Source organism: Protomyctophum parallelum, assembly GCF_964188405.1.
Source record: "Protomyctophum parallelum genome assembly, chromosome: 16".
In the NCBI taxonomy this organism is placed as follows: domain Eukaryota; kingdom Metazoa; phylum Chordata; class Actinopteri; order Myctophiformes; family Myctophidae; genus Protomyctophum; species Protomyctophum parallelum.
Window position 1 is genome coordinate 7,343,355 of NC_139711.1, and position 17,270 is coordinate 7,360,624.

At 44.4% G+C, this 17,270-nt stretch overlaps 1 protein-coding gene across 1 annotated transcript; it reads left to right on the plus strand.

Annotated features, from left to right (window-relative positions):
• The first annotated feature begins 1,294 nt into the window (after positions 1-1,294).
• Positions 1,295-16,400, plus strand: efemp2a (EGF containing fibulin extracellular matrix protein 2a). The gene is made up of 11 exons (XM_083785299.1): positions 1,295-1,499; positions 6,338-6,605; positions 7,320-7,368; positions 8,217-8,420; positions 9,425-9,547; positions 10,428-10,544; positions 10,933-11,052; positions 11,792-11,911; positions 12,168-12,294; positions 13,713-13,908; positions 14,602-16,400. The coding sequence occupies exons 2-11, from the start codon at positions 6,504-6,506 to the stop codon at positions 14,764-14,766; spliced, it is 1,323 nt and encodes a 440-aa protein (XP_083641425.1). The 5' UTR covers positions 1,295-1,499; positions 6,338-6,503; the 3' UTR covers positions 14,767-16,400.
• The last annotated feature ends 870 nt before the right edge of the window (positions 16,401-17,270 follow it).

The window sequence follows — 17,270 nt, forward strand, 5'->3', positions numbered from 1 at the left end:
ATACACGCAAACAGTTTGGGGGTAATTGAAGAGTAACATTCCCTACTGCTGTATTATCCACTTTGGAAAATAAGATTGCTCCCTGATGTTCATCGCTCTATATTTTAAAAGACACATAAGACCCCCAATTACAAGAAAATGAATACAGGCTTCATGATGAAAAGTGTTAAGCAAATCCGTACGGTGTCAATCTTATCCCTACAGAGGAATACAGTATGTGCCCTGAAAAGCTGCTATTTGGTAAAGGTTAATAGCTAATAACATTGATAGTCAATAGATGGCCGTTATGTTTTTTAAACTGGGGCAATCTCATGGGAATGAAACTCTTCAATTGGATTTATAGTGTGGGAAGTTCTTTGGAGAGTTAAAAAGTATGCTTGGAACTATGTGGGCTTAGGACAAAAACACTTTAATCTACTTTTCTCCTGTCATATGAAACTGGAGAGTAAAATGAAATACTACTGTAAATCCTACTAGGTGCTGTAATGTGTGTAATATATTGGGAATGTACAGTACGAGTGCAGTTAAAGCAGAATGTACTCCTGGTCTCCTGCCTGCATTTGATCCAAAAACAACCTCCAGCTTATACGTGTTTTCATGAAAAGCAGGAACAAATTTGGTCATGTCTGTGTGTATTCCGTCTGTCGGTCTCTGCCTCCTTCTCTATTCCTCTAATTTTTATCCACATTCCGCTAACTTCTTTCGAGTTATAAATATCCACCCATGTCATATAGTGAACGAGAGAGAGAGGCAGAGTTAACAGCCTTTTGTGCCCAGTACAGGAACAAAACCACGCACTCCAAAAGACAGAACGACCGAGGGGGGTCAGGAATAGATAAATGGAGAAAGGGGGGTAAAATGGAGAAAGGCAGCATGGGGTTGAGGGAGGGAGGGAGGGCTCAGGGCTCTCTCGAGGGGGGGCATTTTAAATGAAAACAGGTGTGTTGTGTGACCAGTGGGCAAGGGGGACGGGGGCAGCCGGGGTTGGGGCGGGGGTGGGCGATTCCGGGGGAGGTGGAGTGTGTGTGTGTGTGTGAGAATCTGTGTGAGTTGTTGTTCTGCCTGCGATTTGGACAGATTTGGAATTTTGGAATTTGGGCCGCAGACCAGGAATTTGCATCCTGGGGGGTCAGAGAGAGAGAGAGGGGGGGGGGGGGGGGTGGCGTAGGGTTTGGGGGGTGGGGAGGGGTGGAGAGTAAAAGATGGCAGCGCAGGGGGGCCAGAGGGGGGGTAAGGAATGGGCTGTCCCTTCTCTCCTCCCTCTCTCTTTTTCCTTCTGTCTTTTCTCCCTCTCTCTCTTTCTCTCCCTCCCTCACATGCGTTCAGCTTCTCCAGCTGTCGGTCTCTCTTCTCACTACTCAGGGTCACAGAGGCAGCAGGAACACTCCCAACACACCAGGGAACCGATGCAACACGCCGAGAGGACGCAATAGACCATCGTTGGACAAGAAGCAGGACAAGAAGAAGACTGGAACCTGAGGACTCACAGAGGCTTGTCTGTGAGTTTGTGTGTGTGTGTGTGTGTGTGTGTGTGTGTGTGTGTGTGTGTGTGCAGTCGATCATTTGACATTATGTTTCTGCTATGTGGGAGAACGTTTGTGGAAATCAAAAGGGTGGGTGAATGAATTAATCGGCGAGTGACTGTCACCAACAGGAGAGGAAGAGGAGTCTTTCATTCACTTTCACTCCCGGTGCTGGGAGGCCTTACACGTCACACACACAGCTCCACTGCTCTGCTCTCCTCTGCTCTGGTCTATGGTGTGTGTTTTAGTTGTGTCATGTGTTTCAGTGTGAGTAAGACAGTGAGGGGGGAGAGGGGTACACACACACACACACACAGTGAGTAACAAAGAGTAGGTGCGTTATTATGTATTGCAAAATTACCTCCCCAGCCACAGTATATATGGTTTCACAACAGCTGACATCTATGTCACAATCAGAGTTTACTCATACCTCCCACGGACCTAAGGCAGAGTTATGGACCATGCTTTTAGCAAAGAACCGTATTCTCTCTGGACCCCCCCCCCCCCCCCCCCCCCCCCCCCCTCCCTTTGCATGTGGTTGTCCAACACCAATTGTGGCAGCAGTTATCTCGTTATCTCTGTCACATTGAAACTTGACTGGTTTGTTGCTGTCACACGGGGTCAATAAACACCCCATCATGTGAAGTGTAGACGTTTGTTTCAATTGAACCAGGCTGGAATTATAACACCAAAGACACCAAATGACCCACTAACATCTGTTGCACTGGAGTGTGTGTGTGTGTGTGTGTGTGTGTGTGTGTGTGTGTGTAGGCTTTTTTAAGCCTTTATTGGAAAGAGTAGAGTAGACGCAACGGTCCAGCTGGCCGGGGGATCGAACCAGCCACCAGGGACTCGCTGTCAGGCATTTGTAAGGCCCATGTGATTACAGCCACATAACCACTTGGTTATTGAGTCGCTGTGTGTGTGTAGGCTTAAGTTTTTTATCAGGTGCAGTCATTTGGCTAGTGAAGAAGTGCCGCTTCCAAAATATGAAAATGATTTATGAAAAACACAATTTCAACAATGCTTCACAGACCCCAGGGGGTCGTCTGCGTACCCCGAGTTTCAGAATCATTGAGCCACGGCATTACAACACTTTTATGACCGAGCCAGCCATGTGGCCGGCCGCATCAAACAGGAGGAGCAGGTGCCATCATGCTAGGCTATACGTGCAATCATCACACTCTCACGGACAGAAACATACACAACGTAGAGTCGTAGACAACACTGCCTTTGCGACAATCCACAGAAAGGCAGCATGTTATTATGTACTACATATACTTTAAAGTGCTGCCAGCATTTGACAGGTCCTTCTTGGTACGATTCAGGTGAGGTCAGAGAGGGACGGCGAGGAGAGTTGTGTCTCGGAGAATATAGCAATATAGCAGTATATCAGTGCATTTTCAGTGTGCTTTTACTGCCACTGCCAAGCGAGACACTACAGCACAGAGCAAGGAGAAAACAGCTCTGAAGGGAGCCATTATGTTACAGTGTGGGTGTTTTGGGAGCAATTTCTCCCCGTCACTGAATATAATGTAAAAAAATTAAAATATATATATTTATCCCCCAAGCGGTATAGCAATGCTGGCTGAGATGAAAGGCTTCAGGGCCTTGGGGTTTTTGCAGCCTGCCTGGCTGGGGCCCACGTGTTGTAGAACCCGCGCCGAAGAGATGCTCCACGCACCGCCGAGCGGAACGGAACGATATATACACTACAACACATGACCTGTCTTTTAGCCTGCTCTCTTGTGTGTCTGTGTGTATTTTTATTAACGCGCGTGTGTGTGTGTGTGTGTGTGCGCACGTGCGCGCGCGTGTGTGTGGTCTTCTTGACTGTTTTTCCTGGTCCCCGAGAGGTGACCTTTACGAGCCTGCAGACATTTTGCTCGTTAAATGTGGCTGACTTAAGCGTTGGTCAAGCCTTCTGTTGCACTGCAGATGTTACCGAGAGGGGCCGTGAACACTGATCCACCAAAAGGTGTTAGAAACAATATGAAATAATAATGTTGTGGTGTGTGATTGCTGGTGCCGTACCACCAAAAAGTCTTGGAAGAGAAAGCGTTGAAGAGAACACTGGCCAGTGTTTGAGGAAGAACAATCCAGAGTGTAGTCCAATAACATTCTCCGGCCTCAGTGGTCACTCAAAGGGCAACTGGCTGAACTTCTGCACTGCTCTAGCCCATTTTGGGGGGGGGGACCCGTTTTGGTGTTAGCATTATGCTATGCTTTAGCTATTGAAAAATAGCAGATCTACAAGCTCATAGCGCGCCACCGAGTGGCGCGCTACGAGCTTGTAGGTCTGCTATGTTTGAAAAATCGAAGAGCGACTGACATAGAAACGTGGCTTTTTCAGAAAACTGAAGACATTTTTTAGAATCTGATCTCAGGTCAGAATGGGCTGGGGCCTCTGGGCGTTCACCTATACGCCCCACGCAGTGAGACGAGAGGTTTGGGTGACCAACTGTCCTCCCGGGGGGGTAAACCCCCGGGGTGGGGGGATCCCCGGGAAAACGGACACCCTGGGAACGGCTGCCACTAGCAGGGCATCCCAGCTGGACCCTAGCTAGCTCCAGGACCCACATCCTCGCCACGGGAATTCCAGAGGTCCACCGCCACTTGGGATTCATGCACGGGCTATAGGGCAGCTCCCATGTCTCCCCCTCGCACAGCGGTCAGGAGCCCAGACTGGTGACTACTGGACCCTGGACTTGGCGGTCGAGTTTGTTTTCGGGGTGGTTTTGGGTCACATTTTTTTGCCGGCCGTTAAGTTTGACCACAGTGCCAATTCGGACGCTTGGAGTAAGTAGTGTATTCCGTATTGTGGCCATCTTGACTGCCAGGCATGATGGGGGGATGAGTTACCGTCAGGCGCTGTTGGGGCGAGGACGTGTTTTTCCTGCCTTTCCCAACACCGGGATCACGAAGTGGTTTTTAGGTGATGTCAGATGTCAAATGGTTGTCTGTGAACATCGCTCTGTGGCACAACAACAATATGCAATCCGCTCAATGTGGCCTGTGGAGCTTGTGTGTGTGCGTGTGTGTGTGTGTGTGTGTGTGTGTGTGTGTGTGTGTGTGCGCGCGCACGCGTGTGTGTGTGTGCATGTGCGTGTGTGCGCGTGCGCGTATGCACGTAGACACGTCAGCCAGGCAATGATTATACGTTTCGTTTTCATATATTTTGACTGGAGCTGACTGGCTCTGCAAACAACGGCTGCTAAGAGAATGTTTTATTATTGTTTAATTTGGCCTGTTTTCTGCAGTTTGGGGTGGGGGGGTGGAGAGGCTGGGGTAGAACATTTGTCTACATCCAGGCTCTGTGCTTTTTAAACAGTGGTGATCTCCTTCCAGGAAGATTATGAAAGATGTCTGCAGACATGAGTACAGGCACACTGGGAGCGGAGCCCAGAGTTGTGTTATACTGCTCGGCTCAAAGAGCATAATGCCTCCCCCATACTCCACTAAATAACACAGCATGACTAAGACAAACGCTGTATTACCCAGAAACACAATGGCAGCGGCCAGAAAGGAGATTCCCTTCCACGTCGTCGGGGGACAAATGAAAACAATGGGGGTTTGTTCTTAAGAGATGCTGAATTGGTGTCGGAGTTGTTGACACCGGAGTCGGTGTGCTGTAAAGTGGGCAGATGATTAGCCCAAGACGGCAGGCACCACTGTCACACTGTACAAGCAGCCTCCAGAGGCAGCTTCCAGCAACACTTTCGTCAAGAGTTGTAAGAAGTACTTGAATCTGTATTACTTAAGTAAAAGTACCAATAAAACTATAAAGAAACTAACTTAATTAAAAGTACACACGTACTGTATAGAAAGAGATAGATTTGTATTAAAAGTAAAAGTACGCGTTTGATTCCTCTGACATACGTATTACCGTATTGTATATGACATTTTAATATTAATACTGGTGAGCAGCATGGCACTGTTGAGCTGCTGAATGTGGAGCTTGTTTGAACTACTTTCTTTACAGTCAGGGGTTGTGAGATGATTAAGCACGGTTCTGATGCACTAAACTGTTAGTGAAATAATCGATAGTTTAATAATTTAAACTTTTTTTTAAAAGACACCATGTGAGATGTTTGGAGAGAGAAACTCACACTTGGAGCTGTCACCCACTCATGTGACCCCGACTATACTGCGAAATGTTTGACTATATACAAAGATCACAGGATAAATGCTTGTGTCTTAAAAGCTTATTAAATATTCACCTACAGATACCTCAAAAATGTACTTAAGTACAGTACTTGAGTAAATGTACTTAGTTACGCTCCACCACTGCTTTCATTCCAGAGAGCTGCAGCGTGCCAGACTGCGGACACAGAGGTGGCTGTGTGCGACCAGCTAACATGAAAGTATTTCTGTACTGTTGACTCTGTTATTTTCAGCTGAAGGATATAGAGTACGTCACTATATTTACATTTTCACCTGCGGGGACAATTCATGCGTTCATTTTTGCCCTGCATTAAGGGAGAAGTTGTTTTAGCTGACAAATAGCTACTGTATGTGTTCTGACTGTAGAACCCGACTGTAGTTGATTCATCCACTTCAGTTAAAGGAACAACACACGCACGCACGCCCACACACACACACACACACACACACACACACACACACACACACACACACACACACACACACACACACACACACACACACACACACACACACACACAGGGTGTGTGTACACCCTGAAGAGCACTTGCGTATGTTAAGAATGACTTTAAATATTTTTGATTCCCCAAACTTCTAACGCCTGATTCTCTCTCTCTCCATCTCTGTCTCTCTGTCTCTCTCTCTCTCAGGTATTCCACTTTGAAGCCAACCTCCTCCCTCTCATCCCCATCCATTACCTGTGTCGGCCCGGTTGTCTGTGTGTGTTTGTGTGTGTGTGTGTGTGTGTGTGTGTGTGTGAGCGCTTGACAGTGTGTGTGTTTACCTGCACCTTCTCCCGCCAGCCAGTGCCTGAGCATGCAGGGCATTAGTCTGTCAGTCGTGTGTGTGTGCGTGTGTGTGTCCGTGCTTCTCCGCAGTGTTATTTCACAGCCGCCCACTGAAAGTGACACTTACACGGTAAGGATGGATGAAGGTCTCTCTCTCTCTCTCTCTCTCTATCTGACTCTCGATGTTCCTCTGCATCCTCTGTTCGCTGATATCAATGTTTTCTAGTAGGCCTCTCTCCAAATCTGAACCTCTGCTCTCTTATCTTCTCTTGTGTTCTGTGGTTACCATGGTAATATCTTATAGTGGTTGTAGCAGATAGTCTCACATCTGTCTCTGTTTTTGGTGGGAGCTATTTTTTGGGGGGGGGTTAGTGCAGATTTCTAGTATATCTGCGTAATTTATTACTGTTCTGACAACTGTTTTATTCTACTCTAGAATAAAACAGTTAGACCAGAGTTAGATATATATTTCCAACCATATGAAAAGTGTATGCATATTGAATACATATTGCCGCTGTCGGGCAGAAACCTTGTATTGTATTGTTCAACTTTTTTTGTAGTCTACATTAACAGCCTGCTTCATCAATCAAGAGTCGCACAAAACAAGTAGTGAAAATAGCAGATCTACAAGCTCAAAAGGTGCTGTGATGTGACGTGTTGTTTTGAGATTACAGATCAGCTATTTTCACTATTTTAAAACTTTTTTTAGTTTGTTTTTTTATAATAACGGTAATAAAGGAACGGTTTGGACATAAAGTTTCCACTCGACAGCGATGATACGATTATGTAACTATAACACTCTTCCTAAATGAATCTCCCTCTCTCTATTTCTCTCCCTCTGTAGGAATGTACAGATGGGTATCAATGGGATTCCCACACTCAGCATTGTAAAGGTGCGCAGAAAACCCTATTAATGATGCTATGATGACCGTCCATGTAGTCATTTACTGACAGTTGGAGGTCAAGGAATTCAAGAGTTATAATCTCAAGAGGGGGAAGAAAGTGCACAGCACCGGAATGTCTGGTTGAGTCATTATCATTAGGAAATCATTAGTGGTCAATGGACCATTGGTTGATGTATACAAATGGGATGCATAGCAGCAAGTGTTACAAAAGCACAAATCTTAGCCACTTCCCACTTCCCCACTCGACACAACAGTGCTCCCCGGGTTGATTCTAAGTCAGGGTGATGGTCCCTTGTTTACAATCAGTTGAAAACCCCTGCTGTAGCGCCACCCTTAGGCCAGTATAAGTCATGATATATCAAAATGTAAATAGTCAGATGATTGCCACGAAACTTGCTGAGTGCACTTGTTGCACGTGATAGAATAGATGAACGCTAACCATTTGAGGGACCCCATGACCTTTCATATAATGCTTCCTTCAGTAAGTATACAATATATGACCCCCGTCCCCGTCCTCCATCAATTTCTGCCATGATGAATAATTCTTATATTTTTCCTTTTATTCTTTCTATGCTCAATGAAACCAACCACTTTGGTCCTGTTGGGTGTAAGTAGCCACAGAGCCTCTAGGGGCTGCTACTGGTGCCCTTTTAGACTCTCAGTCGTGTTACATTTCAGAGTAAAATAATACCTTACTTACTGTACAATAGCTTAGTACTGAATCTCACTCCTCCTCCCTTAAGGTCAATTTCAACCTTTTGCACGAACCCAACGTCTCACAGAATTATAATAATGATGGCAGACAATAATGGCTACTTTCCTGTCTTTCCTGCCAGACATAAATGAGTGCGAGACCATCCCAGACGCCTGCAAAGGGGAGATGAAGTGTTTCAACCACTATGGAGGTTACCTCTGCCTCCCACGGTCCGCCTCCGTCATCCCTGCTCCGGAGTCTCCCAGCACCCCGACCGCCGACCACCACCACGAGCCCTTCAACCCTTGTCCTGTGGGCTACGAGCCCCAGGGAGACAGCTGCGTGGGTGGGTACCTGTCAGGTGGAGAAGTGGAGGAGGCTGTTTAGGCCAAATGTACACTTAACCCATTTTGACCCGAGATCAGATTCTATAAATGTCTTCTACATCCTGACAGTTTTCTGAAAAGGCTATGTTTCTATGTCAGTCGTTCTTCGAGTTAAAAAAAATAGCAGACCTACAAGCTCGTAGCGCGCCGCTCGGTGGCGCTCTATGAGCTCGTAGATCTGCTATTTTTCAATAGCTAAAGCATAACATAATGCCAACACCAAAATTGCTAATGGCTAATCTTGGCACCCCTATTTTGGTCATGAAGAAACACAAACACTCAAGACTGGCCATTCATTGTCAATGACATTCAATGTTAGTGTTTGCACAAACACTCAAAACTGGCCATTCATTGTGAATGGCATTTAATGTTAGTAACAATAAAAAGTACCTCCTCATAAATCAAAAATACTTAAATATCGCTGTAAATGTTACTTTCCACCACTGGGTGGGTGTCTGTGTTAGAGGTGAGGGATGGAGTGGGCTGGAGGTGAACAGGTGGCCACAGCCAGGATGAGTGGGCAGTGTGTGTGTGTGTGTGTGTGTGTGTGCGTGTGCGTGCGTGTATTGCAGAAGCTAGCATAGATTTTAAGGGACAGGTGGCCACAGCAGGTGTTTGGCCTGTGTGGGCCGGCTGCTGGTGTGAGCTGTGTGGGTGTATGTGCGCGTCTGCAGACAGACACACTGTTGGAATTCAGAGATTTCACCCGCCGTTGTGCTTTATCAGCTGGCCTGGCTACTCGTGCTGGCCAAGAGCTACTTGTGCTGGGAGGTGTTGATTTGGAACGCGTGACACAGCGAGAATGACTCAACATTTATGGGACGTTCTCAGCTGCCGACCACAAATCAAAGGGCATGTGTAGCGTTTAGTGCTCTGGTCTCGGCTGTGATTATGTCGCGCTAATTGCAATCTGTCTTAATTGCAATCTGTCTGTGTGTGTGCTGTGGCCGTTGGTGTCGCGCAGATGTGGACGAGTGTGAAAGAGATGACCACGACTGCCAGCCCAGCCAGCAGTGCATCAACACACCCGGAGCCTTCACCTGCCAGTGTCCCCACGGTTACCGCAAGGTCGGCACCGAGTGCATCGGTACGTTCAGCTCCTTTCATCTGCCTTCTACTCAAAGCAGTGGTTCTCAAACTTTTCATTTCAAGGACCCCCCCCCCCCCCCCCCAAATGAATATGTATTTTTACCATGGAACCCCCCCCCCCCCCCCCCATCTGAAAATATTTTCTGCCAGGGACTTTGTACAGTACCCATACGAGATTTGGGTTGTTAATGTTAAACAGGCTAAACTGGTTTCGATGTTATATTAACTGATTTGGGTATTTTCACCAATGACAGGGGTTGATTTTATCTTCAACAAATGTGTACATATTACTTAAGGGTATGGAGTTTAGACTTGTTTAGTAGATTGTACATTTCTAAATGTCATTCACTGCCAATCATGTTGAAACTGTGGAAAATGTTGCTACTGTAGGTATAGGTCATACATTCTTTTGAAAACCACGATGCCATTTATTTTATCTAAAATTACTTTATTGCTCCGATACAGTTCATGAGCTGGATTTGAATACCACTGAAGTAGTTCCTTACAAGTGCTGCTTCTAGAACTCAAATTTTTAGCTTGAAGATTACTTTATTTTAGCGAATGACGAAAACCATTCAGGTGCATTCCGTAACGTGATATCTAAAAAAATAAAGCAATTTGGGGTAAAAGGTTAGGTTTTTATAAACTCTGTGGCCAACGTTGACAGTAGACAATGGCATCTAGTAACACTCGTATGGTCTACTCTGGTTTGGCTGACTCATGGTATATCTATGAAAGACGCATGCCGTAACTATGAGACGCCAGATGGAGCTGAGTCATGAAATGCAAGCGTAATGAACGAAGGGCGATGCTGACTTCTGCCTGGCTCTTTGTGTGTGTGTCTCCGTCTGTCTTTCTGTCTTTTGTCTCTCTCAAAGACATTGACGAGTGTCGGTATCGGTACTGTCAGCATCGCTGTGTCAACGTTCCCGGTTCCTTCTCCTGCCAGTGTGAGCCCGGCTTCCAGCTGGCAGGAAATAACCGCTCCTGCATTGGTGAGTTCCACCATCCTCGCTGTTGAACAGAACAACATAACCCCACACCTTGCGTACTTGGAAAATAATTCGAATATGAATCGTATATCCACATCCAAGGAAATGTAGTGATTTTCTTGGTTTCTCTTTCTATACACGCAAACGCGCACGCACGCACGCAACACACACACACACACACACACACACACACACACACACACACACACACACACACACACACACACACACACACACACACACACACACACACACACACACACACACACACACACACACACACACACACACACACACACACACACACACACACACACACACACACACACACACACACACACAGCAAATTTACAAATATACTGTAAATCTAATCTTCCCCTCCATTTTTCAGATGTAAATGAATGTGAGATGGGAGCACCCTGTTCTCAGCGTTGTTACAACACATATGGCACCTTCCTCTGTCGATGTGACCAGGGCTATGAGCTGGGGCCAGACGGCTTCGCCTGCAACGGTAGGACTTCAATGTATCAATGTAATAATCCATCACTGTCAAAAAAACAACAAAACTAAACTTTATAATGGAAAAAAAAGACAAAACACATTAAAGTAGAAATGTGCCTCTGTGTTATCACCAGACTAAGCATCATGCTGCATATTCAAACTTGCCATAGTAGCAAACAAACACAAACATCCATCTTTTTTCTGTAGTTGTCTGCCAAGTTCTCATGGTCTGATCCTCAATAGATGGCAACATTTTCTGAGCTTTATGGACTTCGACCTTAGACTTTTAAAATATTAGTTGCTTGTAAATGCAAGCAAAGCAGTCCATGAATTGAAGCCTCTTCTGTGGTTGCACCTGTTGTAAGTGGCTGTGGATGAAACATTCTGCTAAAAATGTAAACATAATGTAATAAAACAGAAAGACAGAAATAAACAGACAGACAGACAGACAGACAGACAGACAGACAGACAGACAGACAGACGCTATACCTAGGTAAATACTGTAAATATGAATGAAGGTCTTCTGCACACTGGAAGTAATAGTAGTAAAAAACATATTTCCATTACTGCTTCAAATGGAATATATACCCAAATGGACCCTTACTTGGGTCCATTTGACAACCTCAGAGATAAATTAACATTGGGGATTTTACTGTGCCAAATTACTGCATTTGGGTATGTGCGTGCGACGGTGCGTGTGTGCACTGCTGTGTTTGCGAGTAACGCGGGGTTCTCCCATGTCTCCACAGACATCGATGAGTGCAGCTATTCCAGTTATCTCTGCCAGTACCAGTGTGTGAATGAACCAGGGAGGTTTTCCTGTATGTGTCCGGAGGGATATCAACTGTTGGGCACCAGACTGTGCCAAGGTAAGAACAACGTATTCAGTCTGGACTTAAACAACCATGACTCTATTCTCCGAGTGCTGGTGATTCCTCTGTTTTGAATAAATTCTTCCAAGCTGTGCACCTGGTAATGAAAGTACTTGTAGAACCTTCCTTGAGTCATGCTTAACTTAAAACAGCCATGCACTATATGCTACAACTGATTGACACGTTTACAGCACATCACCTCACCTCACCTCAACTCAACTCGCCTCTCCTCCCCTCTCCGTTCCTTTTCCAGATATAAATGAGTGTGAAACAGGAGAGCATCAGTGCACAGAGTCTCAGACCTGTGTGAATATCCATGGACGCTATCAGTGTGTGGAAACCAACCGCTGTCAGGACCCATACGTGCAAGTGTCTGATAAGTGAGTCATTACAACGTGCTTAAGCTACTTATGCTTTGTTCAGACTGCAGAGAGTGGTGGGCTTGTAGATCGGCTATTTTCCATCGTCCATACGTGAGGCTTCAGTGTCCCAGACACATCTTCAGAAATCAGATTTGTATTGCATTTCAAACCACCTATAGGAATGTGGTTCAAATCTGCTTTCCATGCGTTTTTGCTGTTCTGACTTGATAAAAACCAATTTGGATAGGCCAAAAATCCGAATTTGGGCTGCCAGTCTGAACATAGCCATGCTTTCTTTTTTTTCCCCCTCCATCCACCCTCCCAAACCCCAGTCCCCCAAACATACACACACACTCAAACACCTTTAAGCCATTACAAAAATATGTGCTGGCTCTCATCTCAAAATATAATGGCCCTGTATGGAGCATGGCTCACATCGCTAGATTACTCCCATTACTTTTTCCATATATCTGTCCAACTCCATGACCTTCTCTGTTGAACGTGTTCCAGTACAATTAGAAAACTATTAGGATGGTGAAACAAGTGTTGATTGGTAGCAGGTGTGGGGGGGAGTTGTTAATACTTCAAAGCTGCTTTTGTGGTATAAATGTGTTTTAGAAAAACAGATGGGAAAATGGCTACTGTTCAAATATCATTTTAGTTTAGCTTTTTAGGACAGTTGTACTTCCCCTTTACATCACACTGCACCCCCTGTTGGCTGAATTATGAACTACTGGAATGTACTAATCACTGAAGGCTCGTCTTGACCATGTTGGCCATCTTGACATTTATTTTACAGGTATTTAGGATAAAAGTGGTTCATATAGATTGACCCAGTGTTCCCTAGAAAAGGGTCTTTCAACTATATTGTTGAAAAACCAAAAGTGATTTTGACTTTGCGTTCATGTGGAATATTCAAAAGTACAAATTCTGAATTACATTGTCAGACATAAAAAAAGCAGATCTACAAGCTCACGCATGACACTGATCATCGATCATCTCCAGTATTGCTTCCAGAAGCAGTGATTTAATTCGCTCTTATTTACTACATACAGGAAAGCAACCAAAGTGGACATGTTCTGTTTATCAGAGAGCTGGAGGGACAGGTTCTGTTGTTACTAGTGGACATGTTCTGTTTATCAGAGAGCTGGAGGGACAGGTTCTGTTGTTACTGAACATACACTAGATACAATATAGAGCTTTAACATTTTTTCTTTAAGCAATTTTTTTGTTTGTTTTAAGTTAACCAAAAGATCACTTACAGCACCTTTCATGTTTTTGCTTGACTAACCGTATAGTACTCTGCAGCTTTTTCAATGAAAAGGTCCTATTATATTGTAGTGTAGTTGAAAGGATTTATTTAGTCCCTTTACTAAAATCACAATGCCTTTGATCTGCAATCTCTCGATCTTGTCCCCCCGCCGGCATGTGTCTAGCCGCTGTGTGTGTCCCGTGAACAAGCCCGAGTGTCGAGACCTGCCGTTCTCCATCGTCCATCGCTACATGAGCATTACCTCCGAGCGCTCCGTCCCCTCGGACATCTTCCAGATCCAGGCCACCAGCGTGTCCCCGGGCGCCTACAACACCTTCCGCATCCGCTCTGGAGACGACAGTGGAGACTTCTACATCAGGGTGAGGGCGAAGGATGTGACGTGTTGTTTTTGGCAGCAAATTTCTATTTTAGTTTTAGTCATAGTCTCTTTGAATAGTTTTCACTTAGTTTTAGTCACATTTTAGTCACCTGGAATGTTCTAGTGTTTAGTCTAGTTTTAGTCGACTAAATGTCATACGATTTTAGTCGACTAAATCTACGGTTGATTTAGTCGACTAAAATGTGTTTTGACAGGCCTTGATGTCGTTGCAATGACATATTTTACACTTTGGTTGCATGCTGAAAATAGCAGATATACAATCTCACAACGCGTCGCGCTGCAACGTGTTGTGAGATTGTATATCTGCTATTTTCAGCATGCAACCCAGCATAAAACTGGATCTGGTTTGTCTAGTTTTTATTTGTTGACGAAATTGTCAGTATATTAGTCCTAGTTTTAGTCATCATAGATTCGTCTTTATTTAGTTTTTATTTAGTTTTAGTCAGTGAAAAAAAGGTAGTCGACGAACATTTTTCGTCTTAGTTTTAGTCGACGAAAACAACACTGATGTGACGATAACTAAAATGTTAATTACAGTAAATTAATTACTAATTACAGTAGATCTGGGAGATGTACTGTAATTCCATAGAAGCAATTGGGAGTGAAAACCAGTAAAACACGGTACATCATTATTATTATTTACATTCCTTGTTGTCGTCTCACCTCCTTACAGCAAATCAACAACGTCAGCGCGATGCTGGTTTTGGCCCGTGCTGTGACAGGACCTAGGGAGTACACACTGGATCTGGAGATGGTGTCCATCAACCCCCTGCTGATAGGCTACCAGACAAGCTCCGCCCTCAGGCTCTCCATCTACATCGGCCCCTACGCCTTCTAGAACGTCCCTGGGCTTACAGAGAGAGAGAGAGAGAGAGAGAGAGAGAGATGGAGAGAAACACAGACATCAAAAAAAGAGATGACACAAGATGTAAACCAGTGTACAAAATCCAAAGAGGTCAAAGCAGTTCACCCATGCATTATCACCAGTTCACCGGATGTTGCATCTTTGCTGGTTTCTCCTACGTATTTGTCAGATGGCCATTTATGAGTTGTTAAGAGCATACAGCGATTACGCAACACAGCATAGGTCGGGAAGCATGCCAGTACTGACTCACTTATAATAGGCAGTCTTAAGTGACTCTTAAGTAACTAACAGTCTTAAGTGATTCCCTGATGACTTGCAGTCTTAAAAGATTCACTAATAACTCACAGTCTTCAGTGATTTACTGATAACTAACTGTCTTCAGTGATTCACTGATAACTAACTGTCTTCAGTGATTCACTGATAACTAACTGTCTTCAGTGATTCACAGTCTTCAGTGATTCACTGATAACTAACTGTCTTCAGTGATTCACTGATAACTAACTGTCTTCAGTGATTCACTGATAACTAACTGTCTTCAGTGATTCACTGATAACTAACTGTCTTCAGTGATTCACAGTCTTCAGTGATTCACTGATAACTAACTGTCTTCAGTGATTCACTGATAACTAACTGTCTTCAGTGATTCACTGATAACTAACTGTCTTCAGTGATTCACTGATAACTAACTGTCTTCAGTGATTCACTGATAAATAACTGTCTTCAGTGATTCACTGATAACTAATTGGGGTTTTAAGCGATTCACTGATAACTAGCAGTGTGTTTTTAACCTGTCCCTCTGCTGTCTTCCCCATTTCTTATGATTCCGTTCTAAACTGCTCACGGTTGAGATTATGGTTTACTGTATATCTGTGTGACAACATTGTTCTGTGGTCAATATGCTATACTTTTTTTAAAGATATACATTTCTAATGGTTTCTATGCTGAAGAACTTTATTCACTTCACTGCTTTTCTCACCCAATACAGCCTGGTGATAAAAGAAAAAAATATTTTTTTGTGTTTTTGTTTTTTGTTTGTTTAGTGTGTGCTTTACCGCTTTCTTTTTTATTCTTCTTTTTTCACCCAGCTGTGTTAGGTGATAAAAAAATATATATTTAAAAAAAGCTTTCTACCATTGTCACCTTAAGAAATGGTTGTCACAGTAGAGATACCCACCAGCCATCTGTTTTCACTCTTTTACACCATTTATCTACATGCCAGTCTCCTTTCTTGTTGATTGACATATGACTCAGTAACCACTCAGATCAGACCTCAGCCTTCAGGCTCCTCCCACTTAAGTTCCAGATACCCGACCCATAGAGAGAGAGAATTGCATCACTACTCACTAGCATGACTCTCATTGTAAGAATGGAATACAAACGTTCTCTTTCTATCTCAATGAGGAAGTTCCAATGTTTGGAACTACAGGAGGCAACATCCCGCTTTGCGGCGAGATCAAAGCGTGACTCAACTCTCCCTCTCTGTGCGACTGTGTCCGAGCCACCCTAAGCTCAAGCACCTCCCCCACTCACTGTAGTTTGTCAGCATTATTGAACATGTTGTACTTGTTTTGTCCAAGTTTTTAACTAAAATAAAACGATATCCCTTTTCTGTTGCTGCTCTTTTAAATTCACTGTGTCTGGAGACAATTTCAGTGATTGGAAAGAACACACGCCTCTGGCCTAGGACTAATCCCACAAGAGCATTTTCCAGTTGTCTACGGGTCGATCAATTTTCCTACATCTGTCCATCTCAAGTTAAAGGACAAAAGTAAAAATGATCCTGTATTTATCCCAGTATGCCACTTTAAAGACTAAAGAGTTGCCTTTTCTATAATTGGCAATGCTTCCAGATATTGATTAGTTTAGTGGGTGGAATTATTTTGTGATGTTTCTCACGTTACATTTTAAATAACAATGCAAATATAAATATCAAAACAAATATCAAATACCGGTATACATGAACTGTGTGATGAAGACAGTTCCTCAGCCACGTACATAAAGGACATATGTTCATTTTATTTATGTCCATATGGTTTGGTCAAATTTAAAAGGGATACAATTGGCTGTATCAGACAGCGTGAGCAGATCATGGCTGAGGTGGCGGCTACACACCGCTTGCCATATAATTATGTCCTGGAGAAGCTCAGTAGCTCACCTCTGACGATGTGTGCACCACACTGACTGTAGCGCTTTGCGAGCAAAGGAGGTGAAGTTCTAACTTCTCATACCAGGTGGTGACATTTAGCTAAGCCCCTCCCCAACCTGCTATGGTCCAATCACAGCTAAGCATAACATGCGACTGTGGCTCAGGAGGTAGAGCTTAGAGGTAGAGAAGGTCGTCCAATGATCCATGGGTCGGCGGTTCGAATCCCGGCTCCTCCTGTCTACATGTCGTTGGGCAAGACACTGAATCCCAAATTGCTCCCGGTGTGCTGGCACGGCTTCCGCCGCAACCGGTGTATGAATGTGTGTGTGAA